This window comes from Anopheles moucheti, chromosome 3 (assembly GCF_943734755.1).
Source record: "Anopheles moucheti chromosome 3, idAnoMoucSN_F20_07, whole genome shotgun sequence".
Lineage (NCBI taxonomy): Eukaryota > Metazoa > Arthropoda > Insecta > Diptera > Culicidae > Anopheles > Anopheles moucheti.
In genome coordinates this window covers 89,905,290-89,931,469 of record NC_069141.1, presented here as the reverse complement: position 1 = coordinate 89,931,469, position 26,180 = coordinate 89,905,290, and the positions used below count along the sequence as shown (strand labels likewise).

Here is a 26,180-nt window from a genome sequence, read left to right as displayed (position 1 = left end):
GGCGACGAAAAAAGATCTTTTCCCATACCGGGAATCGAACCCGGGCCTTCTGGGTGAAAGCCAGATATCCTAGCCACTAGACCATATGGGAGGCTTGCGAGAGGGCTATTCCAGTACATACTAATTCCACGCTCACCGTTGCTTTTGCGATGCAGTGAGAACGTCACTTTGCCAAAGATAACTGCCATTTTCGACGCGACTCAAGATTTCATACGAAAGGATATCTTTTTCCACAGCAGGCAAATACCACCAACTTACATTCTCAGGAGTAGGTATAAAAACAGATTCATATCGAACAGAAGTAGTCCGCACTGATAGGATTCCGATGGCAAAAGCATATTTTTCAAAGCTTTAACGACACAAAAGAGCATGCAAAGGTGTCCTTAAGAACCGTTCTTTTTGTACATAGACACAAGTGTGATGAGTGAGTGAGAACTTTACTGTTAGGAAATGGAAGCGTATGAGAGAGGAAGATATATAGTAGCAAGCAAACATGCATAGTAAAACATATTTATGAACTAGCGGGAAACGCGAACCGGTTAAAACCGTTCGTTTAGGCCGTAGAATCCCAAAGGGTTGAAACGGTGTAGACGTTTGTTCAAGAACTCTCAACACACGTTACGGATACGTTTGTTTAGCTTTGTAAGTGAAACCAAATCGAGTCAATTAGATTTTAAGCAATATTTTCAATTATTAGGATAGATCGTTCAAATACCAATGCAACTCGTATATATTGACACCAAAAGAATTGTGAAGATGTGATTTGTGCACGCTATCATACATCTCAAAAGAAAAAAGGACCAAAACGATGAAAACCCCACAGGAAAATGCGGAAAGCATTTTCCATATTTTTATATGCGTATTTTAAAGCGGATAAATTTACAACCGAGCCAAAAAAGATTATGAAAAAACCGTTTGAAAGCAAGATTGAAATGTTGTAAATGTTTCTGCACGATGACACGTGTTCCATATCCAAAATTATTTAAATAAGTAGAAAGTTTATAAATTTTAGAAACCATTTCCGCGTAATGGACTTCGTTTTGGAGGTTCAGATCGTTTTTAAACACTTATGTTCTAAAATATGACCAAAAACCAAGAACTAAAGTATTTCTCGTCAATACAATATGTTTCTTGCATCGAGCTATCACCGTATTTCCGGTACGAACTCCAGGTTGATTTTCTCCATCAACGCCCGGCTAACCGTCCGCGTGTATGGAGTATTCAAGCGCAGGCTATAACCAGTGCTCACCGTTTGACAAAACGTCAAAGCCCGCCCGAAAGAAATGCGTGTGCTGAAGTGTGTGCGTATGTGTGTGTGCGAGTGTACGTCGGATTGGTTGCTGTCGTGTGATTTGCTACCTTTTTTCGGTGCTCTTTTTATCGTATTTAGCAATTTCACCATTCGTGCGAAGAATTCCAGCACCAGTGCAAATAAACAGACTTTCCGACAATCGAGGCGATACTCCGTGGCGCAAGCTGCAGTACGTCCTTCCCGGTGCCACCACCAACACCACTACCACGAGCAAAAAGGCTCGAGTGTAGAAAAGTGCTTTTCTTTTGTCCATCGCGCTGTTTATCGCCGTCGTCATCTAGTGTACCTTGGAGTCAAAGTGGATCATTCGGTCGGTGTGTCGGTCGTTGAAGTGCCCCCGGGTGGACACGGTGTTAACACTGCCGGCCGTCATCGGCGTCGAACCGTACGCACGGTTCCGTATCCGCAGGAAGTGGTGCTCAGGTCAGCTGCAGGTCGCAACCGTCGGCCGCTTGGGGGCGACAGGTGACAGCTGAAGGTTGTGCGAATCTTTAGCCAGGGCAGACAGGACCGGCCGGCACGTTGGATAGAAGGGTGCGACGATGTCTGATTCGTTCTTTGGGTTTGATGCATCACTGCCCGGTGAGGACGACGATGGAGGCGGTGGCGGCGGCGGTGGTAGAAGAACAGGCGGTGGACGTGTGCTTGGTGGAGGTGGAAGCGGTCGTGGATCGGATTCGGAGGAGGAGTACGATGCGCTCAACGACGAAACATTTGGACAGGCCCGGGAAGACGACTGGGAAGATTTGCACGAGAATCTTGTTCGAATGGACCAGCGAGAAGGTGGAGACGGAGATTCTGGTGCCGACTCAGACCTGGACATCAACTTCTCCTCGGTCGGGATCGATAACTTCGAGCTGGATAACGACACGGAACCGGAAGCTCGGTTGCAGCTGGACCCGAGCGTGTGGACGATGCCAAGCAAGCCGGAAACTCCGAGACATACCGTGCCCTCAGTTTCGTCCCAGATGCCACCATCGGTCGTTAGTGCAGCGAACTCAATGCCAGCACCAGGTAAGCTGAAGCAATACATCCGTAATCGAATAGCATCCTAACAACCGGTAAAACTGCTTTTCACAGATCGCTTCAGTGCAGCAATAGGAAGGTTTCCGACTTTGCCCAATCCAAGCATGCGCATCTGCTCGCTGGAGGAAATCGAGCAGAACATGATCAAGCAGCAACAGGAACAGATGCGCCGCGGTATGACTCCACTACCCCGTCCTCCTCCAGGCTTTCCACCACCTTCCAATCCGGCACAAGCGATGCAGCAACCTCCGCCAGGATCATCAATGCCCCCTACGCCAATGATCCATCGTCCGTTACCGATTCCGATCGGGTTTCCTTCGCCTGCTGTTATGGGTGGAACACCGGGCGGACAATCGTCCGCACCTGGTGGTCCGATGGGTCCACTTTTTCCGCCAACCAATATGCCACCTCCTAACGGTGGTCAACCCGGTGTCGGAGCACCTCCATTTCCATTTCCAATGAACTTCCAAGGTCCGCCTGGATCAGGGGCAGGACCGGGTGCAATGATGCCTCCCAACAACATCAACAACAACAACAACATAAATGGCGGAATCAACAACAATAATGCAAGCTTCAGTCAGCGGCTGGTGGAAGAGATCCAGCAAAACCATCCAATGCTACCCCACTACAGGCAACAGCCACCACCCGCTACGATAACTCAACCTCCTCTACCGATGGGTGTACCGCCGCCCGTTGTTCCTGGGCAGATGCCACCAATGCCCCCGCACGGCCCTAACTTTAAGCACCCGTTTATGGCCCATCACCATCCAGGGTTTCCACCGAACTGGAATGGACCACCACCACATCCTCATGGGAATCCGCATCATCACGGTGGACATCACCATCCGGGATTTCCGGGGGGCCATCATCACTTTGCCCAGCAGCATCAGCAGCAGGGTCAAGGTCAGGGACATCATCATCATCATCAGCATCAGCATCAGCAACAGCACCACCATCAGCAACAACATCAAGGCGGCGGAGGTGGAGGCCATCGATTGCACAATGGAAAGCAGAATCGCAATTTCGAATACGATGAGTACGCAAACATGATGACCGAACGGGCGAAACACTGGTTGCTCGGTATTCAACTGTCCCAGCTGAATAAGGACACGGCCTACTACAATGACTATTACTTCTGCGTGATCCGTGACCGCAAGGAGCGTGAGCGTGGTGCCGAGCGGGAAAGCAAAGCACACAAGGACAACACGTTCTATCATCCATTCAGCCAGCAGCAGCAGAACCAGCAGCACTGGAACGGGTACGGCCGAGAACGTCGCAATTCGGAAAATTCCACTTCGACAAAGGATGGCATTAAGGAGATACAGCCGCGCCGCTACAAGCTGGTTCAGTTCGAGAACTCGCTCGGTAAGCTGCAATGTGGTAGCGTAATTGCACCGCGCAAGATCATCGATCAGGATGTGGTGGTAGATCGTTCCGTCGCAGAAGGAGGCGGTCCCGGTGGCTCGAGCAATACTGGATCTGGCGCGAATAATGCTCCCGGTAGTTCGGATTCGGTTCATAATCAGCGTCGTTCAAGACAGATACTGCTGCATGTGGAGAACCTTTATCGACTGGTGCTACGCCTCGAGGACATGTCCAACCAGTTGGCGATTGAGGCCAAGCAGCAGATGAAGGAAAAGCGCACCAAGGAGCGTCTGTTAGCCCAAGAAAAGCTAACAAGCGGTACCGATGAGCAGAATAATGTGAACAGCGGTGCACAGATGGCAACCGTACCGGCAACGCCCGTGTCCGAGGTAGAGCAAGATACAGTAGAAAACCTGCTCGAGCGCATAATTCCGGCCGTTAATGCCGAAGGTGTTCTGCGGCTGCTGTCCGTGCGCAAAGGCAAACAGCTGTTGACACGCATTCAGAAAGCTTTCGGAGATCATTCGGCACGATGGACGATCTGGTGTACGGTATTGGCAACATTGGTCGCACTGCCCAAGCGAGATCGTGAAGATGCAGAGGATCAGCTTAATCCGCTGTTTGCGGAGTTCGAACTGCACGTCAAGTATGCTCAGCCGAGTGAGCTGATCCCGCTGTTTGAGACACTGCTCAACACAGATCAACTGCTTCCGCTGGTACCACGGTGTAAGTTCCTGCTGCTAACCATGCTCACACTTATCGTCCAGATGGAACAGTTGTCCACGAGCGATGGCGCTCTGGAGCAAGCCGCTGCTTTCAACGGCGAGGCGGACGATAGCATCAGTGGTGATGGTGGAGAAACTGGTACCCCACGGCTCGTGTGGACACGTTGGATGAGTTTGCTACGGGAGCTCGCACGTGTGTTGGAGGCGGCCGCAGCAGGAACCGGCGGTAATAAACCACAGAAAGTTCTGATCAAGTTGGATTCGTCCTGCGGCCAAGTGAAACAATTGCGCGCGCACCTGCAGCGACATCCGGAGCTGGAATTGGAGCACAAGCTCCGAGTTATCGTATCGATCATCGATATCGGTACCGGTGGTCCATCGTCTTTGGCCACAACAGCGGAAGGGCCAGCGTCGTCGGCGGATGCAAGCAAAAAGTAAGCATTCGTTTGAAGGTTATTACTCTTTCGGAATTGGGCGCAAACAAAAGTACTAATATGGTGGCGGGAAAAGACCTTTTTTAAACACAGTGAAAAGGGATGAAAGTGTGTGTATAGGATATTTAATCTTTTCGCGTCTTTTTCCTCACTATTCTATGACGATTGCGTTCCTGCCTGACGCACGAAAAAGGAAAATCGCAGATAGGGTTTTTTTTTATTTTAATAATTTACTAATAATCTATGTTCGGTTTATGTTAATTTTCCTTTTCTCATTTTCCCCCAACCATTTATCAGTGCTAACCGAAAAAAGTCTTCTATCTGGTTTGGTTATCTTTACACTACAATGCGATTTGTGTAGAAAGCTCTAATGTAAAATGTATCCAAGATTAATCAGTGTATCAACCTCATATTAATACTTTCTCGTGCGCGTGAGACAGACAGTTGCGAAATGCAATAACATAAAAGAAATAATAGGAGCAAACAAATTGTTAATAGTGTGGAAAATAATGCTGCTCGTCACGTCGTTGTACACTTTGTGGACAGTTAAGTGAAAGTAAGGCAAAGGTAAACACTCAACGGCAAGTGTTTACGTTTAAGATTATAAGGCAAAGAATGTCTTGGAATCACCTCTTTGTTTACTGAAATTTGCTTTATATAATTTTGTGTAGGCTTAAAATGGTTTTTTTAAATGACTCTTAATTCAATCGGTTGTAGTCCCACGTGTCGACGGTTTCTTTGTTCGTGCGTGCGTGTTGCACCCTTTATAATTTACACACGGCTACACACACATTCTAGCAAGTGAGCGCAACAGAGATCAATATAAGTGGTTTTAGTGAAGTTGTAATCGATTGAAAATAATAAAGTAATATTAATTTAGCGATTGTTAAATCATACGCGAATGTGCAGGCGTATTAACGACGAAAGAATCCTCAATCCCTAGCGTGTGAGGCGCGTGTTTGTTGCCAGGGTTACACTGCGAATTGAAAAGACGTTACGAATACAATGTTAGCCTCTCCATAGAATAAACCGGAAACTGCAAGCAATAATCAATAATGTGCTGAGGCAGCGTAATTGAAGCGAGAAAGTAGAGTAGAATAGAATAGTGACACCGTACGGTGGTACAGAAGGAATGAATAGTGCAAAAAGATAAGTTTTCCGCTGGCGAGAAAAAAAAGGTTTTCCGCACTCCTTCGAACCGGATTTGAACCAGTGACCTATGGATAACTATGGGGCGTTAGTGAAACGCGCTCACCGCTACAGTCCACCGCTCTACCAACTGAGCTATCGAAGGTGTCGAGAAGAGCGCGCTCAAACACAGTCTAAAACCGCGCGCGCTCACTCATTCCGGTTACGTTTGGTTCCTTTAGTTCTTGTTGCTAACCAATGCTAAATCATCTGCCACAACTGTCTTGTTTACAACTGCTAACACATAAAATAAGCATGATAAGAAGTTGACGTAACCCCTCATCAAAACACGTTCAAATGTGCTTCAATCGTTACACATCTTTAATAAATTTGTCCTTTTACTCTATTTAAAAATGCAGCCAGGACTGTGATGAACGAAAAAAAGTGAACAGTGCGTGAATCAAAAAGTACCTCCTTCCCATTCATCTGGAGAGAAGAAAAAAAGAATTTTTCTCCTCCTTCGAACCGGATTTGAACCAGTGACCTATGGATAACTATGTGCGTGCACCGAGAGAGAGCGCGCGCTCACCGCTACAGTCCACCGCTCTACCAACTGAGCTATCGAAGGTTGCGTAGACGAGGGCGCTACACACCAAACATAAACAACAGCCTGCAGGTAGGTACACCAGCATACTTTCGGTGATGGTGAACTAACTTCATTTGTCCTTGGTACTTTGCGCGCAGGACGGTCTTCAGTCCTTAGATTTCATTCTTGAAGAGTTCCAACCATGCAATAACGCATATTATTCCGTCGGTTCACTGAAACCACACAATTTAATATTAGCCTTTCACCATGACCAACGTGGCATATTGCCGCAGAGTGGTGACATTTATTTCCTGCGACACGTTCCACCTGTACGCACCCTGAGCAGCCTAATTTTAGCACAAATCGCTACACGTCGAATCGCCAACGATGGAACCACCTGTTGGTGCGGCCGTTGATAGTTGATGCTCTTATCAGGCAAAGTGCCGTTGTGCGATACAGAATCTTGGAAAGCGTAACGAAACAACGATACGCTTCACTCCGGTCACAGCATCCAGTTATAAGTCAAGTCCTATTTTGGAAAGTTTGCTAGGGGAACCCACACATCCCAACAGGCAAAGTACAGTGCCGCCCGGACGACAATAAAGAAGGGTGGTGGGTTAAATCCACTTGACAATTTTTCAAAGACTTACAACAGACCACTTGATACTAACAGCAGGGGGTAGAGCTTTTGCGAGCAATGGAGCGTCTTATTGTTGTGTGCAAAATGGAGCAAAAGAAAAGCCTCCGTCTTATCATCATCGATTAGACCGCAAACCGTTTGCCAGCCCAAAACACCATTCAACTTCCTGGGACTTTTGCGTGACTGGTATGAAATGGCAAAAAGCAGTTTGAGGTTTAAGCTCTCTTCTTCTCCAAGTTTTCGAAACGAACGGTGGCCGAACGAACGGCCGAGTTAAGTCGTGGAAAACTCAACCATTTCACAGAAGTCAAGTATCTGGTTTCGAGTTGCTCTCAAGCGCTATTTATTTTGCAATGTCTCAGAACGCCCTACATTGCCAGTGTGTCGCCGATATCCTTTTGTTGTCGGGCGCAGCTCAAAGTTCCTTATGCATCCCACGGAGTACTTGTGGCATATGCACATATCTTTCCTGTCCACACGCACTCGAACGTGCATTGTGCCTGTCGGTGACCCTTGTACAAATATATGCAGCGGTTTGTCCTTGAGCGTCATAACCAAGCAAACGGGTCAGCTGACGGGTTTACTGGACGACAACCAAATGGTGTAAACGGCATTTGAATCCGGAATTCAGAGCAGCCTTTTCCACCCCAACTCTTCCCCAGAAGAGCGGCCCACGTTGGTGTGCTGCGGGCAAATAGTATGCGCTCGAATGCAAATAATCGTCCCATCTCCTACGCGTTTCCTTCGCGCATATTCTTGCGGTGTGGCGACAACTAATCTTTTTGTTTCTTCACTTCACGTCCTTGTACTGCTGATCGTTGTTATGGTGAGTGTGCGGACCTGATTTTATTTTCTTTTACATCGTACCATAGGGTATTTTGCCTCGGATGTGATACAAGCTGTTCCTCAGCACCATTTTGGCTTCGATTTAAAAAAAAATGGGGACAATTTATTGGTAAATCGTTGCAGTAATATTGTACCACGCGGCGGGTGCACGGGTAGCGCAATTTGTAGAAAACAAACATAAACAGTGTGGTGCGAAGCAGAATGGCGTCACGTGGTGATTTCGGTAGCGTTGAAGCTGATTACAATTAACCACGTGCTGGTTATGAACGGATGGTAGTCATGAGATTTTAACCGTTGTTGTATTCTTCATATCTAACCTAATGGGAATCAAGCAAGGTTGTTGACGTGCACAGATTGTCGAGCGTAATTTTATCACTCTTACCCGTGATCATTGTTTGAATGCGTGTTCTCGAAAGGTTAATTGAACGACCGAACTTGTCATCATTTTCCCATTGTCAAGCAACAGCTTCACGTAATGACCTAAGAGGGGAATAACAGAACATATAAATAAGTCACCGAATCTGTTGCAAAAACCAAGGAATAACAACAAATTGCCCACATGTACTTGTACTGCTTGCAAAGGGAAAGAGGGTAAAAACCTAGGGCGAATCGATACATAAATTATCCTTCCAATCACACATGCAAAAATGGTTCGAAAAACAGTCGATCGTTAAATTTCGATAACTTGCCAACCAACCATTGGTTTACCATTTGGCAGGCAGGCAAAGAAAATCTTCATTTACCCCTTGAATACATTGATAGTCCAACATTCATTTTCGGGTGCTTTTGTGTGTGAAATGTGTCGATTTTTGGATGCATTTTTTCGCCACTATGGTTGTTGTTTTGACGCATTTACACTGTATAGTAGTCCCTTGCCCCTGCAGTACAATGATCCGTTTTGCATTCTCCCCCCGTAGGCAAATGGCAATAGGGGCGAGAGATAACGCAGGTTTTTCCATTTGTCAGCTTTACCATCGAGGTAGCATGAGCGGTGGACAAACAACATCGCAGTCACAGTTGGTGTCGTGTAGCGTGGTTCAGCTACTCTTCCGCATTTGCAAGTGACTATTATGATTGCCGTTTTATTGGTAGTTCTGCAGACGACCAGCGTTCCCGCGAATTGCGGTACGTATATTTATTTTGCCCTTAATCAACATGGTCCTTTTGGTGACAAAATTTTGCGTCACTGAATGACATTCCGAAAAGGGACGAAGGAAGCACAAGCTAAAATGCGAAAAAACGGTGGCACTTCGTTGCTAGGCCGTTGCTACAACACCGTGCGTTAGAAATGGAATCCTTGTGCTTGCTTTTCCGTTCCATTAATGTACGTCGCCACAGTCGGGAGGGCGAAGGTAATAACGAACCATTACGCGAACAACGCTCCGTCCTTCGTCTTTTGGCAAGGTAGAACCACGCGTCCCAAAAGAACAATATGAAGGTCCTAAAACGGAAACGAATTACTGCTCAGGCAAGCAATGAACCTTTTCCACCGGGCAGGCATTCGCGTGTAACCCGTAATCATCGATCAAACAAGGCTGTAGCTGCGATTCTTCTTTCACCCGATTGTATTGCCCATCCCCGTGCTGTTGATAGTAGCAATAGTAGTCGTGGTAGTAGTAGGGCGCCATCTACAATAGCGTTCAGTGGTCGTATAACAGTAACACAGAACGCGGGGGCGACTTTGACACAAAACTCGCATGAATAAGCGGAATGTAGAGCATTGATGCAGATTGCTGGCTTTTTGTATTGGGAACTCCAAAGGTTTGGGGATTACAACTTGAGTCCTGTCCAAAGCTGATGAAGAGTATTTATTGCCGCATTTGTCGGACAAAGATATTACAGGAGTCGCTACAGGAGTAATTAACTCACTGTTAACCAGAACATAGAGCTCGTTAGATATCAATGGGTTGTTCATGCTATGGTAATGGCCCCAGGCGACAAACTCCGCGAGGATCTTTGGTACGGCATTGATGGACATAAGTGGTTGGGTTGGTTCCCCTTCGATTGTGTATCAATTTATTATGTATTATGATTTAGTTTTAGACCCGCCAAAGACGGTTTAATAATCGGGATTAACTTAATGTCGCAACTAAATAATTAACCTCTACCTACCAGTCGCCATGATTGGGAGCGATTTGGTTACCCGCATGGCAACCCGACGGGACGGTTGCTGCAATCCGCGACATTCGATTATCATAATCACTAATTTTCCCCCAAAATGTGGCTTCGGTGTGTACCCAAGCAAAGCGGTCCAGCAGTTTTGTTTACGTTATGTTCCAACGACATTTTGCTGGGACTTTCGGGCTTTTTCATAAAAACACACCTCTTGTACACTCCCTGTACGCTCTGTTCGTTCAAAGCTGTGGCAAAATGGAGTGAGCAATGAGTGAAAAACTTGCCATCAACCGTGTAACAAGAAATAAAAAACCGAAATGTCGTTCAAAAATCGATATCCGGCGGGCGCATTGTAGACGTTTGACGACCATGCCCTCGAATCTACCAAGTCCCATTCGATTACGGTAGGCTTTGGTTTGGTGCTTCATACACGGCACACCCCAGAATGGCACGGTACTTGACCGCCACCTGCCCCGACGGATGGGTTGGTTTTTCCGTATCCTTTTTATAGTCCTCCCCACGACACACCGACTTTCCCCGGGCATCAACGGCGTAACAAGAGCCACAAGCGCGTGGGCATGTACGCGAAGAAGGTGAGAAGGTATTATTAAGTTCTTGTTGGACCTGAAATATCCATTACGACCGCCGAGCGCAACCCGCCAGTTTGGAGGGATGGGTGCTGATATCCTGATTAAACTAAATGATGACTTTACCATTCGTTTTGGGCGACAGCAAAACTATACCAGAGCGACCTTTCCAGCGCCGAATTTCGGTGGGTTTGGTTGCCGCATTTTGCAGGACACCGGGGGTGCCGTTCCATTAGCACACGGCACGCAACGCAACGTGGTGGTTGTGGGTTCTTAGTTTTTGTGCTTGGAGCCGGTCTTTTCGCGTGTCTAGGAATTATTGATCCTGACAATATCCCGCCGGCGCTCCGGTGTTTGTGGGGACGGGACGTTAGAATTAGGAGGAGAACCCGTGGAGGACATTTTGGTTTTGATGGAGCTCTTTTTCTGTCAGAATTTTTACCTAAACTCATTCATTTTACGGGGTGGGTCAATAAATAGGAACTGAAGCAAATTTTGCAGATATAAATGTTTGAATAATTTTATTACCATTTCAAAATTGTTACAATGTGGCAGCGGCGGATCAAACGGTAGGCGGAGTAGGCGGTCGCCTAGGGCCTCGCCGTGTTGGGGGCCCCAAAAAATTTGTGCCGATTGTGCGATTTTTGAAAATTTTACAACAAAGTTAATTTATAGCAAAAAAAAATAATTTACAAGGTAGAAAATTGATCAAAAATATCTTCCTTGGTTATATAAAACATTTGTTTCTATGTGATAAATTAAATGCAGAGAAGAATATCGACTTTGTGACTTTAAAGTATAAACGAAATTGCACCAGTACCAGGACACTAATTAAATTAAATGCAGAGAAGAATATCGACTTTGTGACTTTAAAGTATAAACGAAATTGCACCAGTACCACGACACTAATTTTCCCGTTGGTCGAGAAAAATTTCTTCGAAAACTACCTGTTTCCGAATGTATAATACCAGGAGAGCATCCACGGAAGAGGTAGCACCTAGTACAGCAATTTTGGTCGAAAACCGCCGAAAAGTATGCAATGTTTAAACACTAACTTTCTTGTTGGTCGTGAAAAAATTCTTCGAAAACTACCAGTTTCCGAATGTATAATACCAGGAGAGCATCCACGGAAGAGGTAGCACCTAGTACAGCAATTTTGGTCGAAAACCGCCAAAAGGTATGCAATGTTTAAACACTAACTTTCCTGTTGGTCGTGAAAAATTTCTTCGAAAACTACCAGTTTCCGAATTTAAAGTACCAGGAGAGCATGCATGGAATAGGTAGCTCCTGGTACTGCGCCGTAAGGTATGCAATGTGTATACACTAGGTATGCGCCGTAAGGTATGCAATGTTTATACACTAACCTTGCAACCAACTTGCAATGCAAGTTTGGTGCAAGCAAGAAACTTGCAGCAAGATGGCTCGCAAGATGGCGCCCAACTTCGTACTTGTATGCAACAAACTTGCATGCAAGCTTGCATGCAAACTTGCATGCAAGTTCTTGCAAGCAAATTCTTGCATGCAAACTTGCATGCAAGTTTGTATGCAAGTTTGCATGCAAGAACTTGCATGCAAGAACTTGCATACAAGAACTTGCATGCAAGAACTTGCATACAAGAACTTGCATGCAAGTACTTGCATGCAAACTTGCATGCAAACTTGCATACAAACTTGCATGCAAACTTGCATACAAACTTGCATGCAAACTTGCATGCAAGTTTGCATGCAAGAATTTGCTTGCAAGAACTTTCATGCAAGTTTGCATGCAAGTTTGTTGCATGCAAGTTTGTTGCATACAAGTACGAAGTTGGGCGCCATCTTGCGAGCCATCTTGCTGCAAGTTTCTTGCTTGCACCAAACTTGCATTGCAAGTTGGTTGCAAGGTTAGTGTATAAACATTGCATACCTGACGGCGCATTGCAAGTTGGTTGCAAAGTTAGTGTATAAACATTGCATACTTTACGGCGCAGTACCAGGAGCTACCTCTTCCGTGGATGCTCTCCTGGTACTATACATTCGAAAACTGGTAGTTTTCGAAGAAATTTTTCACGACCAACGGGAAAGTTAGTGTTTAAACATTGCATACCTTTAGGCGGGCAAAATTACCAGGTGCTACCTCTTCCGTGGATGCTCTCCTGGTACTATACATTCGAAAACTGGTAGTTTTCAAAGAAATTTTTCACGATCAACGGGGAAGTTAGTGTTTAAACATTGCATACCTTTCGGCGGTTTTCGAGCAAAATTGCTGTACAAGGTGCTACCTCTTCTGTGGATGCTCTCCTGGTATCGGCAATCTGAAAACAGCTGGTTTTGTATGGAATTTCGTACCAGCTAATGGCGATCCAAGTAGTGGCGTTATGGTTCTCCTTAGCGCATACAAACGTTTATATATAGAGACTAGCTTACTAGGCCCGTTTACAGGGCTACGCAACAGAACTCTGAGATGTACGCAAGGGAGCTTTCTTTCCGAGACTTTGCTGGTGTTGTTACATCATGTTTGAAGTACATCTCCCTAACACCGATAATGCCGTAGCAAAATTATGGGCCCCCCTTGAAAAATTCCGCCCTGGGCCTCCAAGGGGATTGATCCTCCACTGCAATGTGGGCAGACTTGTTTCGCTTTCCTGCTTCATAATGCAGCAATCTCGTTTGATTAGCTCACTTCTTTTCACACTACCATCAGGGCAATTGACTCTCTCTACGACAAGTGTGCGATTGCAATGTATCTGTTGAACGAAGTCTTCCAGCGAAGAACATTTTAGGGGATTGTTGGACATCTTCAATGTCACATTTGGCCAGCGTTTGTGCAGCTGTGGCACAGCAGTAAAGTTATTTTTTTGCATTAGAATGCAGAATGAATGAATGTTCGAGTGAGGGAAAATTCCAGCGATCGTAGGTATCGATATTTTCGAGCAAATTGTTGCCCAGGTCTAGCCATTTCAACTATGGCAGTGCAACGGCACGGCTGGCTGTAAACGATTTTAATCGGTTTGATGGTACGGCAAAAGATTGCAAACGGTTCAGTCCTGTGAGAGCATCTAAATCGAAAGTGATCAACTCATTGTGCATCAGGATAAGATACGCAAGTCGTTTAAACCTTACCAAGTCTAACGGTATCTTACGGATGCGATTGTGTGACAGGTTTAGAGAGGACAGGCTGAGGTGTTGAGGCTATTATTTACCAACAACACTTCTTGGAGAGCAGACAACATCACTGGAGTGGACGAGTACAGGCGTGCAAGGTTACAATTCTGCTCGCTGAGATGCCGCAGTTGTTGCAAGCTCACCAGACTGTGCAGGTCCAGATATTGCAGGGGATTATTGTCCAAGCAGAGTTTGTTTATGGTGATGTTCGATGTGTCAAAGCAATTAGTGCGAAAACAATTGTGTGCGCGGCTACGGCATAGTGGTTTTCACAGTTGCCCAGCTGATTCTGTCATTGGGCAAATTTGTCAGCATTTTGTCAACTCTAGTGGCCCTGCACATATTAATGTGAATTTCGATCGTTCGCTTGATTTTCGCGTATTAAGTTTGATGCTCCAATTTCAGGTCGGTTGTCCGTGCGTCAAAAAATACAAGAATTTCTGGGCCGATCTCTTCGCTCATTGTGAAGACACTTGCGATCATTTCGTCACATTTACACTTGTACATTTACATCAGTATGAAACACACTATGTGCTCCTCAGGCACAATTTGATAGTCAGTAGCAAATTATAGGGATACAACACCACAAAGCACTCACTAATTTTTCTCAAACAAACTGAGTTTTCAATGCAAAAAAACAATACCGCTTTCAGCACGCACGACAATGTTTTAGCAAGACTAATGTGATAGGTTCTTCACTGAATACATCGTTTTGATATCAATGCATACTTGATTTCTTCAAGTATCTTTTTTCATGTTCTTTTTTAATTTAGATCAACGATTTCGCGGCGATGATCTTCAACCGTATGGATTTCGAATTGGAAATTTTAAATCAATTTCAGTCTAACAACGATGCAAATGTTTCCGAGATTACAACAATGTAGGTTGAACAGTATTCTACACGGGGATATGATGAAGTGTTTGGACAGTTTGGGATGGGTGGACATAAGCTGAACCTACGAGCTTCGAATAAGTAATAATCAAGAAAGACAGAAATGGTATTCCAAGAACCATGAAGTATCAAATATCGAACAGAAAAGAAAGTTCTAATGATTGCAATATGATTTTATTCATATTCTATGACAATGCTAGCTATGTCGTAGTATACTGACAGATTGTGTCATTTATAACATCATTACCGGCTTGCAAACTTGCAGAAATTGTGACAATCGAAATACTAAACACAATACTCCACCACAATACTGTTTCGAAACACGTAGGCTGGACATTTTCACGGTTCAATCGGTGAGAGAAAACAATACCACACCACGAGTATCGCAATGGCAATAGCTTGCGAATATTGCGGAAGTGAAAATAAGCATGGTTTCTATTCAGCATCTAACGATAGGATCATTTACGAACAGATGAAAAAATCCCGTTCAAGAAGTAGAATACATGAATAGGTTGAAGTAAAAGGGCATATAAGGGTTCACGGGGCGGCCAGATGGTGTATTGGTAGCGCAGTCGGTCTGTACGAGACAGTACCACGGAAAAATTTCATTTGGACCACCAAACCTCCGTACGCAGCACTGACTATCCTACGGGTAAATAAAGTAAAAAAAATAGAAATGGTAGGCTTAAACATCCTAAAGATGTCGTGCCGATAAAGAAGAAGGAGTTTGAATACACTGCATACTTCTCTTGCGTAGCCGTGTAACCGGGCCGATATAGCTTATCAAATAAAAAAAAATTATCTAACCAAGGATAACCAATTTTCTACCTTTTTAATTAGATTTTATGCTATAAATTAACTCTGCTGCTAAATTTCCAAAAATCGCACAATCGGCACAAGTTGTTTGGGGCCCCCAACACGGCGAGGCCCTAGGCGACCGCCTACTCCGCCTACCGTTTGATCCGCCGCTGGCAATGTGTTGGAAGACATGTTGGTCTGCACGGGTTTCCCAGGACACTTGGCCAGACAGACTTACCTGTTGTAAATGTACCGAACCACGTCCACGTTGTTGGCTAGGCTAGGCTTTAATGTCCGTCTGCCGGAATGGACACTAACACAATAAGCACTGGGTTTTGGCACTCACCGAATGACAGTAATACCTTCAAACCCTAATGATGATTGCCATTGTTTTATTGATCATTGTTTAAACCATACAACAAACGCGTCGCGTGCTGCTTAGAATAAAGTATTTTCCTGTCGAGCAAAATTCATCCTTTCGCATTATCCATTCGGGGATGAGTATCGCCAATCGTATATACTTCCGATACTTCTGATAAGTATCACAAACCAAAGGATTACCCATAACGTTCACATACTGCAGCTGGTTGTAGTCTTTTTCGAACACGTCCGGTATTGTCGTCAAAAGATTACTGCTGAGATCTATGAGGCTCAGACGCGGAGCGGTCAACTGCTCAAGGGCAACAAATTTCAGCTGGTTGTTCGACAGTGACAGTTGGATCAAATTGGGCAGCAGCACTTCTCTCGGTAGATCGATGCTTCGTAAACGATTGTTGTTTAATTCTAACCTTTGCAGATTACGGAGACTTTTCAGCATGGCTAAGTCGATCGTATCCAGACCGTTATCGTTGAGCGCTAAGAGTATCAGTTTGGGAAACTTGCCGATTTGCTCCGGAACGGTGGTCAGTCTGTTGGAAGAAAGCTCCAAAAACTCCAAACCGGATGCATTCAGCTGAACGAATGAAATTCTCTCGATCCTGTTGTTAGATAGATACAGTGTGGTTAGAAGAGGTAGTGTCACAACTCCATCCGGCGGATAATCGATTGTCGACAACCGGTTGTTGGCGAGATTCAGATTGTTCATCAGCTTCAAGGTTCTTAACAGCGACATGTCCATCTGCTGTATCTTGTTGTACGATAGGACGATCGTTTGGATGTTCGGTGCGATGGACGCTTGTGGTGGATAAATGATTGTGATGTTATCACCCATGAACTGTGCCGTTTCCAAGTACTTTAACGTACTGAGCAAGGCCAGATTGAGAACTTTGACAGCGCAAAACTTTAGTCGTAGCTCTCTTAACGAAATCAAGTTGCGGATTGAGTGTGGCACAATCGAAATGGCGCACCTAGTTATTTCGAGCTGTTTAAGATGTCTGTTAGTTTGGATAGTGATCGTTTGTAGTTGGCGCGCTTCTTGCAGCGTTAGTACTTCCAGCGTATGTGCACTGGGTAGGAATAGGCTCTGCTCGTGATATCGCTTAAAGTGCAAGTTGTTGGTGAGAGCTGACGCGTTGACCAACAGTGTGGCGATCGTCGTCGAACCCATGATGAGTCGTTGGATTTGAATGCTACTGTAGGTGGCGCACGGTTCCTGCTTTAGAACATTTAATCCTTCCGTTGCGGAGGTAATGTCCAGCTGGGATATTCGACAAAATTTATGCGATCCACATCTGTTGCCAGTGGTGGGAACAGCGATGATCCAGAAAACTGCAACATTAATAGCACATGTAACCCAGTTCATACTGAACACTAGATCGGAATTATGTGTTCTGGCAAAGAACTGTAACTACCGTCTGCTTGTGGCTGCCTTCCTTATGCCTTGTTTTGCAAGCTTCCCATGTAGCGAGTTTATGTGTGAATTTACAAACTAATTCAAAATAGATTATCCATACGATGTGCTCAGTGCCCGATGGGCTTATACCATGATGGGTGTAGGAAAAAATATATTCTGAATATCCACGATCCATCCGGTGATTATATTAATGAGCTACAATTCGATTGTGAACATTACACCATACAGCATGCTGAATTTGGTTCACTTATCAGAATCTGTCCGTTGAACTTCATGTCAACACACCTTGCTGCGTTTGTAACCAGCAGCTTTGGATGGTATTGTGGTGTGGTCAGTAGTTTGGCATGCGTCTGCAGCGAAGTGCATCGTATTGGATTGTATCGCATGCTCAGCACACAGCTAGGAGACACGTCACCAACGTAGATCTCCACCGGTATATACTGGATCCGGTTCATGTCCAACGCTATGGAGCGTAGATTCGGAAAGCTACAATTTTCTAATGAAATAGATTCAAGCATGTTTTCGGAGAGTTGCAAAAACGATAGCAGTGGCAAATGAACGTACTGGCTGCAGGTGGCGTAATGTAGTTGGTTTCGGGGAAAATAGAAGCCGTCGATCTGTTGGTGTCTGTGGAACTGGGCCAGATCGACCGTGCTTAGCTGGTTGCCATCGAGATAGACTCGTGCCAAAGCGGGCATCTTGTGGTGGTTTAGGAACGGTAATTGCTTAATGCGATTGTCCTTCAAGTCTAGCGTGAGTGAGGCAGGCAAGTGTAACAATTCAAAATCAATCCACGACAGATTGTTTCCTGGTCCTAGCGATATTAGCTCAAGAAGTGGCAGGCTCGTTGCATTCGAGCAGAAGATCGACTTCATGTGATTATGCTGAAGAAACAAACGTGTCATCGCTACGAATGGTGCAAATACTGCCATATCTAGCGTCGTTAGATGATTGCGCTCAAGTAAAACATCTTGAAGCGGACTGCCACAGCTAGACCCGTGTGCTGGAAGCACCAAACCGATGTGATTGTTGATCATTTGCAACGTTTTCAGTTTGGGAAGAGCACACAGCAAGCCTAAATCTAGCACGCGTATAAAGGCCTGCTCTATGCCCAGAAATTGAAGATTAGGCAGGTTGGCTATCGTTTCAGGGATACTTCGCACCGCATTATTGACGATGCGCAGCGATCGTAGGTGACGATTGGGGACGACCTGAAGATGCGTTAGCAACGGTGCCGAGTTCAATGTGATGGACTCACTTGTCATGCGGTTCGTGATTGCCAGGTCGTACTCGTGGTACTGCTCTAGGGTAATATCGTTAAAGAGACCGCTGGTTGCTTCCAACATTGTTTGCGTGGACGTTCTGTTGAGCAGCAAACACCGTTTGATGACCGTTACTTTGAACGTGGAGTTGACCGTGACCGTCGCCAATCGATCGATCCAACTGTCGTTGCTGACACGCACGACATCCAATGTGCATGCGCCGGGATACTCTGCCTGACATTCCAAACCGTTCCCGGCACTGGGAAGTACGCACTGAAGAAAATTGACAACTGCATAGGAAAGCACACACCGGAAGATTAACAATGATTTAATTGGTAAAGAAGCGTTAGGAGTACCTAGCCAAAACTTCCCACGTTGTGACACACCGAACGTCTTCATCGCGGTTTGCTGTCGCGTGAAGCACGTGCGGTGCTTTAATATGAAGCATGAGAGATCTATTTCTCATTATCGCATTCAAACTGGGATTGTTACGGGGGCAGATTATTATCCAACTTCCTGCCTGCCAGGATGATTGCTTCAATTACAAATCCATCGGACTCGCACACATTAAAACGTCATCCCAAAGGCTCGACATGATGGGACAGCAGTTGCTGCAGTTCCAGCGATGCTACACGCCCCTGTGATACGTCTAAGCTAGCGATAAACTTGCCAGCATTGGAAACGCCACAGCAACTGCTCGTTAAGCGTGAAGCACAAAATCCGTTTCCAATCCGACGACTCTTGCTCTAGCGGCTCTGCGGCTATCGATACAGGTGCGGATGTACACCTGATCCCGGTTTGCAGGAAGCGCCCGGAAGTGGATTATATAGAGTTCCCTTTTCCCAATCGAAAGCGCCCCATCGTTCCGGGGCTGCTGGATGGATTCGCTTTCCGAACTGCTTCCGGTCACGTAACTTGTAGTGATCCGTACGTTCGTCAATGTTGTTAGCAGCCGGCCGTGCAGAGCCAGTGGCGAAAGTTTATTCCGCAGCAATGGGCTGGATTGGTGGAGCGACGGCGTGTGGTGTGATGGTTGAACTTTCCGGTTTGTTGCCTTCTTAGGAGGTGGATGGAATTGGGGGGGGGGTCCTTCGAAGTCATGCACAGTAATAAATACCGCAGGAAACAGTCGTAACAGAACTTCCTAAAACGAATGTATTTGTGTATGTGTGCGTCGTAGTACTATCAAGGATGAGGCCAACCGAGTAGCAGCCTACCTTTGGCGCATCGAATGTAGGCACTAGGATTATATCGATTACCGGCAAAATCAATGTGTAGCAGCGAAAGTATCGCGAGCTAAAGGATTCCCCACCACAGGAGCTTACCCGAGTGCTTTCGTTTTTATTTTCGATAATCATGGCTGCGGCCTACATGTCCTCCCTGGCTGCCAACCAACGACTCCTGGAAAGTTCTGGGAAGGACGGAGCGTTCGAAACTCTCCAGAGGAGCGCGGTGCTCGGTGCTGGCATTTCCGTAACTTCGGGTTTTGAGTCGCATGCGAAGCACGTGGTTATAATTTCGCCCTTCAGAATACCGCATTGGCGGGCATGTTTGTTGCTAATGAAGAGGGAAACTTTATGCGACTTTATTTTTATGTTTGGCCTACCGTTCCACCGTTTTCAGTTGCGCAATGTTGACGGTGGACGCGTTCTGTTGTATGTTCGGGGTGGGGTTTCTTTTTGGACTTTCATTCATTTTTCTCTGTTCGCTAATTTGACACCAGTTCTCTCGCGGCTGCAATGGTTGGCGAGCGTGTATTAATAGAACTTTAGCAGCTTTTTGTCCAATAAGTTGTTTAACTTAGATTTACGGCCTGGTCTGGTCGTTCTCACGGAAAAAAGTTGTTTCCCTTGTGCGTTTGCTCATCGCATAATGATGTGAGGATATCTCTGCAGACATTTCGTCAACTTCTTTGTACTTATGCATTCATGCATTATGGGCCATGAAACAAAAAGTTGCCTTTTGTACAAAGTCAATTAAAATTTATTGAAGAACAATGTAGTTTACAATGCGCTTAGCGAACTGTTTATGTATAAAAAAATTAGCTCAAAATTATATCTCTCTCTCCTTTTACTTCCTTTCGCACATCCAGGAGCCTTTTTACGTGTAGTAAAAAAAGCTAAAGTTAAATAAAAAGTGGCACAATTGTTTTATATCCTTTAGAAAAATGATTTTATAGAAATATCCTTTATATAATTGTTAAAGGATAAAGAATGAACGTAATATTATAATATTGTATAATATTTATTTTGTCAAGAAAACCAAGCAAATTATGTTTTTCTTTACTCTCAACACACATCCCTCGTGGGGATCGAACCCACGACCTTTGGATTAGAAGTCCAACGCGCTATCCGCTGCGCCAGAGGGACAATTGTGGCGGGAGACGTTGCTATGCTATCGGACGATATGGTTCACGATATCCGAATGTGCACTGCCAGTTCTGAAGCGCATGTTCACAAACGTTCAACCTCCTATGCAGTTCCATATTTTCCCGTGCATTCCAATAGGAGATATTATCGCGGAAAAGGGATTTTAAGTGGAGCAAAATGCACACAACCATCACTTTCTGGGGGAAACTCACTAAACCAGCAAAGCGTAACTAATAAGAACGTACGATCGAGTTCTCTGCACCACGCGGCAGGACACACTCTAATTAGAGCCATTGGAAGGCGACCGTGTAGCGTATTGGTCAGCGTTCGATTTATGGTCAGCACATTATCGATTCCGATGACCACTGGGAGCTTCCGGGTTTTTTCTTACTCTCATTACAAGCTGCCACATCGCTAATTGCTGCACATGGCATGGCATTGTTTGAAGTGCATGTGTCCGACACATGGTGGTAGGCGAGGGGATTTACATAATTTCCAGGTGGCCGGAACCCTTCTTGTTGTGCGGTTGTTTACGCATCATTATGCGTGTGTGGAACGCCAAGGATTAGTCAACCTGCAAAGTGGAAACCGGACAAAAGGGATTATTGCATGCCGAGTCACACTGGGTGTGTGCGAAGCGAAAAGAAATGAACCGTAGAATGTATTTTAAACCGGTTCACTCCTTTCTTTTAGATATCCTTTCTTCTAGCGCTAACGAGCGTCCTTTTGCGTAGTGTATGCGTTTGTAGCGTTCGCTGGAAAAGTTTACCAATTAACGTTTCCTGCAGTTATGCATTCCTGACAATTTCCTGGACCAACGATACTCGCTGAAACTCTGGTTTCTTTTTTGTAGAACAATACCGTGTTTTGCAACTATTCCGGTTATGAATGCGCATGTTGGAAGTGGGACTAGTTGGATAACAGATAATTTGTTTATGAAATGAACTAATCTGTGTTTGAAAAGTGTCAAATATTTAATCCCAAATTTCCTACTATATTATCAGCTTCAGAATGGTTTGAATGCTTTCTTCATTTGAAAGTACCAAATTGGAGAGTAAATTTAACACGATTTGGTAGGATCACAGTGTGGACTTACCATCCAAACCTTCTATTGTTGTACGATGAACCTTCAAAAACCCAATTTTCTTCAACGCGATTCCAGTCACTTTATTAGTCTCGCTTCGTGCTCGAGAGATAAGACAGTTGAACTGGCCTGAAACAACAACAGTCAAGGACGGAAACTAAACCACCACCTCACCGGGGTGCTGGTCCCCCGTGTGCAGTGATTTCCTTTTGGCCCCCGGTCAAATGGTAGAAGAAAATTGTAATTTTCCCAACACGCGAACTATGAACTTTGAAGGCGACTGCATCGTGATGCACCTTCGGAGAAACCCACGACGGGATGGAGGGAGAGAGCGGGAAAATTGCACGAATACCACGATGGAACGAATTTTCCGCGAAGAATGCTGGTGGAAATATGTATATGCAAAAATGTTTTTCACCCCGCGCCAGAAGAGCGTGAAATGGTGGCGAATTCTTTACGGTCCTGCTATCCACTTGAAGCGATTGTGGTCCTTGCCTGTTACGGGCTTTCTTCCGTTTTGCAAGCTGCATGCATATAAATGCACTTGCACTGCATACTGTTTTGGTATTTAATTTTTGCACCATTCCATTTACGCTCGTGGCGTAGAACGATGACTTTTTTTGTTTGTTTGTTTTTGAACACGACTGTGGATGGAGGAAACCCTGATAATGGGGGGGGGGGGGGGGGGGACTTTAAAACAGTACGTCACTTGAACCTCGGTCTAGTTTTGTCCGCTTTTTGCGTGTTGTGATAGACGGCTAGTTCTGTTCCGACCGGTTTCTTCTGTCTCACCTAGAGGGCACTCTATTTCCAGCCCCGAGAGGTCATACCCGGCGAGAGGTTTTATGCAAATTTTAATCACTAGCTCGCGTGCTCCGATCGCGTTTAACATCGCCAGGATGCACGGGCATTGCTTTGCTACTCAAAGTGGGCCAAAGTCGTCCTGGTCTTCGGTGGCCACTTATGCTGATTGTTGAACCCTTTACAGCGTGATAATTAGCTTCCCTGCTAGTAGCAGGACCGTGTGAGTAGGAGCTTCATTCCCTATCACGATGTGTTGTTGCAGTGGTTGCGACGATCGATGAAATATGTAGAAGAAGTATCAAAAATATCGCCTCGAAAAGGGCACCCCATTTGACTTTATATTACCTTGAAGAGTGTATAAATTTGAACTTCTGTTCTTCAAATTTATACTTTGTTATCTATCTAAAGTGTCTAATTGCGTCATCTCCACGCAATTGCATCAGCTTGAAAGACTCTTTTTGTTAAACTGCTCGCACATTTATCTCTCTGATTGCTCGCCTCATCCTGCCGGCAAATCGGAATAAATTTATGTTCGCTGGAACTATTTTCAATTGCATTCCAGCGCGAAAAGAGGGACAACCCTTGGCTACGCCGAGCCCAGTCCCCGATCGTGCGCTGGTAGTGTTGCTGTACCGCAACGGCAACGACAATCCCTTGCTGCATCTTTCGCTTCTCACGGTTTTCAGTTACATTCCGACGCATTGTTGGGCCCAGGCGGAAGTCGTTTAGCATAGGAATTCACACAAGGACGTCCGGACGGCAAGACCGGCTAAAGGCGAAGAAGATCGGTCCGTGTTAATCCTTCTGCTTTGACGGTGCCGTTGTGCCAGAAGAGCAATCGAGGCGTGTACCTTTTTTCCCTCTGCTGCTTGTTTGACACCCGCTTCCTGTTTTGCTGGCGTGGAATTTGTCACTGACATAATAACCCGGTTTGTGCCGTTTGAATCATCGCCGGCACTGGGGATGGAATCCTTGCACGGTGGTGTCCTTCCTCGCGGAGTCTTCTTCGGCTGTTCCCGTTTTTTTTCTCCACAGGCTACATTCCATTGACAGTTACCTCTCTCCGTGTCAGAATTGAGCGCATCCTTCTGCAGATCCGTAATTAAGGTTCGCCAAAGGGTTGCCGGAAATAGTTGAAAGTTTTACCGGAAGTTGTATGCCGATCGTGAAAGGGTTATCTGTGAAGCGGAGTTTTATCTTACAGGAAGTGAGTTAGATCGGTTTTATGTTCGTCTATTCAAATTTGGGCCCGAGTGTCCTCAGAAATCCCTCTGAAGGAGCGGAGTGTGCGGATCACGTAAGGAGAAAACACAAATTCAAGAACCATCAAAACAAGAGCCGTATTATATGCTCTCAAAACATGGCGCCAATTTCCCAGACAATGCATACTCATTCGCTCATTTACCGTGGACAGAATATGTGGCAGCTTGGAAATGAGGTCGATTAAATGAGGCACAATAGAACGCACAAAATATAAGCTATTAATATGAGGCCGTCGGCTAGAATATTCGATTCTTAGTTTGCTATTTTATTATAGGCCTGTCCTAATCTGTTCGTCCGGTTTTAATATGCAAAAATTGAAAATTAAACCATCACCATCAGCGATTATTACACCCTAGACAACGAGTGGCGATCGCGAGGTTCGTGGAGCTATTAGGACTTATTTTGATAAACGTTTTGCAATGGGCAATTTTCGTCTCGTGTTGTTAATTCACTTTTGATCGACACTGCTTTCCCACTGGTTGGTTGGAAAATAAATCAAAAAGGATGTGTCTAGCATTCGTTGCGACATTCTGTCGCAAAAGCCGAGACCGACAAATGGTTCGTGTGGCGGGTAAGTAACGAGGTTGGCCTATATCTTCACGAATCTGGTCTTCTAATCTGTCCGTTTCGGTGTTTCGTAGTATTAGTGCTGACGATTATCGCGTCCGGATGCTTGCCGGTCGCGTACGGTGCGTGTATACCGGCCATGGGGATGACCTGCGTATTGAACAGTCTGAACATGGTCACGGACGGCATGACGACGCTTCGAGAAATGCAGCCGAAAGTGTTCTACAACATTCGAGTGGAAATGCTCCGTGTGGCAAGCAATCCTTCCGGTGCGTTTTTGACCCGTATAGGCGAATTCGTCGACAAAGTGGAAATATACGCGTTCCACGAGCAGGTGTTCCAGATACTGGCCGGAACAAACCTGACCAATGTGGAAGTTTTCGAGGGAAACTCGCTGAAACAGGCGATAATCGGCGAGGGTGATAGCACGATCGAAGTGCTGTCGTTTTATAACAGCAAGCTCGAACATATCCCACCGACGATCCGTAATTTGAAACTTCTGACGGATGTCACCATCTCTCGATGTGCTTTGCGGAACATATCGTTGAACGTGTTCAGCAAGAACGCCCGCCTGAAGTGGGTCGATTTGAGTTACAACGAAATTGCAACGATAATGCCCATCGACAATGCGGACGGCGATGTCCCGCTCTCGATCGAAAACCTTTACCTGTCATCCAATCGGCTCGAAAACATCGATATGACAGCTTTCGCCGGGCTATCGAAACTAGGCATGATTGATCTCCGGTACAACAACCTGATGAAGGTGGCAGCCGAACGTACCATCACGTGGCCCAACATGGAGATGTTGGATATCAGCTACAACCAGCTGCGTACGATCGACCTGCAATGGTTATCGGCACCGAACCTGAAACGTTTGATACTGAGCAACAATCTGCTGGACAAGATCCCACAACGATTGCGCCGCTTCCCCAATCTGCAGCTTATCGGGCTTAGCGACAACAAATTCGCGGGAATTGATCTTGCCCCACTCAACGGACTGCCCGAGCTAAATTCGATCGACGTTTCCAACAATCCCGCGACCCGGTACATTCGAAGTTCGCGCCCGTTGCGACTGCCGAAGCTGGACACACTGTACGCCGAGACCTGCGCCTTGAGCCGGTTCAACACCACCGGTATAGATCTGCCGGTTGTTACCTTCATCAGTTTGGCGCACAACAACTTCAGCACCGTTCCTCCGTTGGGCCAAGCATTCCCGACGATCGAGTCGTTCAGTTTGGTGGAAAATCCACTGTCCTGCAACGTGCTGAAGGCACGCGCAGACATCATTCTTTCGGGAAGATTAATTATGGGACCACCGCAGGATCCAAGCGATTGTCCGAACGGGTCCACGCAAATCAAAGAATCTTTCTTGGTGTGCTGTAAAGCTTGAGTACGCTGTAACGGAGACGTTGTTTGCAGAAGACGGTAGCTTCGAAATAAA

General features: G+C 45.7%; 4 protein-coding genes and 4 non-coding genes across 8 annotated transcripts in view; 2 read left to right on the top strand and 6 right to left on the bottom strand.

The window, feature by feature from the left end:
- Positions 1 to 19: 19 nt before the first annotated feature.
- Trnae-uuc (transfer RNA glutamic acid (anticodon UUC)) lies at positions 20 to 91 on the bottom strand. The gene has a single exon. It is a non-coding gene; the product is annotated as a tRNA-Glu (tRNA).
- A 1,283-nt stretch (positions 92 to 1,374) lies between these two features.
- The window catches only part of LOC128303196 (protein PAT1 homolog 1-like), a 28,532-nt gene continuing 3,726 nt past the window's right edge, over positions 1,375 to 26,180 (top strand). Inside the window, exons 1-3 of the mRNA XM_053040064.1 lie at positions 1,375 to 2,326; positions 2,393 to 4,862; positions 6,410 to 6,666. Of these exons, the coding sequence (XP_052896024.1) occupies positions 1,855 to 2,326; positions 2,393 to 4,862; positions 6,410 to 6,449 (2,982 nt within the window). The 5' untranslated portion in view covers positions 1,375 to 1,854 and the 3' untranslated portion in view covers positions 6,450 to 6,666. The remainder of the gene's footprint in view (positions 2,327 to 2,392; positions 4,863 to 6,409; positions 6,667 to 26,180) is intronic.
- Trnay-gua (transfer RNA tyrosine (anticodon GUA)) lies at positions 6,052 to 6,156 on the bottom strand. Its single transcript has 2 exons — positions 6,120 to 6,156; positions 6,052 to 6,087 (listed from the first exon to the last, which is right to left on the bottom strand). It is a non-coding gene; the product is annotated as a tRNA-Tyr (tRNA).
- Positions 6,507 to 6,618, bottom strand: Trnay-gua (transfer RNA tyrosine (anticodon GUA)). Its single transcript has 2 exons — positions 6,582 to 6,618; positions 6,507 to 6,542 (listed from the first exon to the last, which is right to left on the bottom strand). It is a non-coding gene; the product is annotated as a tRNA-Tyr (tRNA).
- LOC128303113 (carboxypeptidase N subunit 2-like) lies at positions 16,005 to 17,339 on the bottom strand. The gene has a single exon (XM_053039970.1). It carries the CDS (start codon positions 17,337 to 17,339, stop codon positions 16,005 to 16,007), a length of 1,335 nt encoding a protein of 444 aa, XP_052895930.1.
- Positions 17,606 to 18,736, bottom strand: LOC128303112 (leucine-rich repeat-containing protein 58-like). Its single transcript, XM_053039969.1, has one exon. The coding sequence runs from the start codon at positions 18,734 to 18,736 to the stop codon at positions 17,606 to 17,608; it is 1,131 nt and encodes a 376-aa protein (XP_052895929.1).
- Trnar-ucu (transfer RNA arginine (anticodon UCU)) lies at positions 20,949 to 21,021 on the bottom strand. Its single transcript has one exon. It is a non-coding gene; the product is annotated as a tRNA-Arg (tRNA).
- LOC128303197 (chaoptin-like) lies at positions 24,822 to 26,129 on the top strand. The gene has a single exon (XM_053040065.1). The coding sequence runs from the start codon at positions 24,879 to 24,881 to the stop codon at positions 26,127 to 26,129; it is 1,251 nt and encodes a 416-aa protein (XP_052896025.1). The 5' UTR covers positions 24,822 to 24,878.

What these genes read in the sequence shown, in the direction of transcription:
- LOC128303113 (XM_053039970.1), bottom strand. Translation starts at nt 17,339, where the DNA reads ATGAACTGGGTTACATGTGCTATTAATGTTGCAGTTTTCTGGATCATC.
- LOC128303197 (XM_053040065.1), top strand. Translation starts at nt 24,879, where the DNA reads ATGGGGATGACCTGCGTATTGAACAGTCTGAACATGGTCACGGACGGC.
- LOC128303112 (XM_053039969.1), bottom strand. Translation starts at nt 18,736, where the DNA reads ATGTTGGAAGCAACCAGCGGTCTCTTTAACGATATTACCCTAGAGCAG.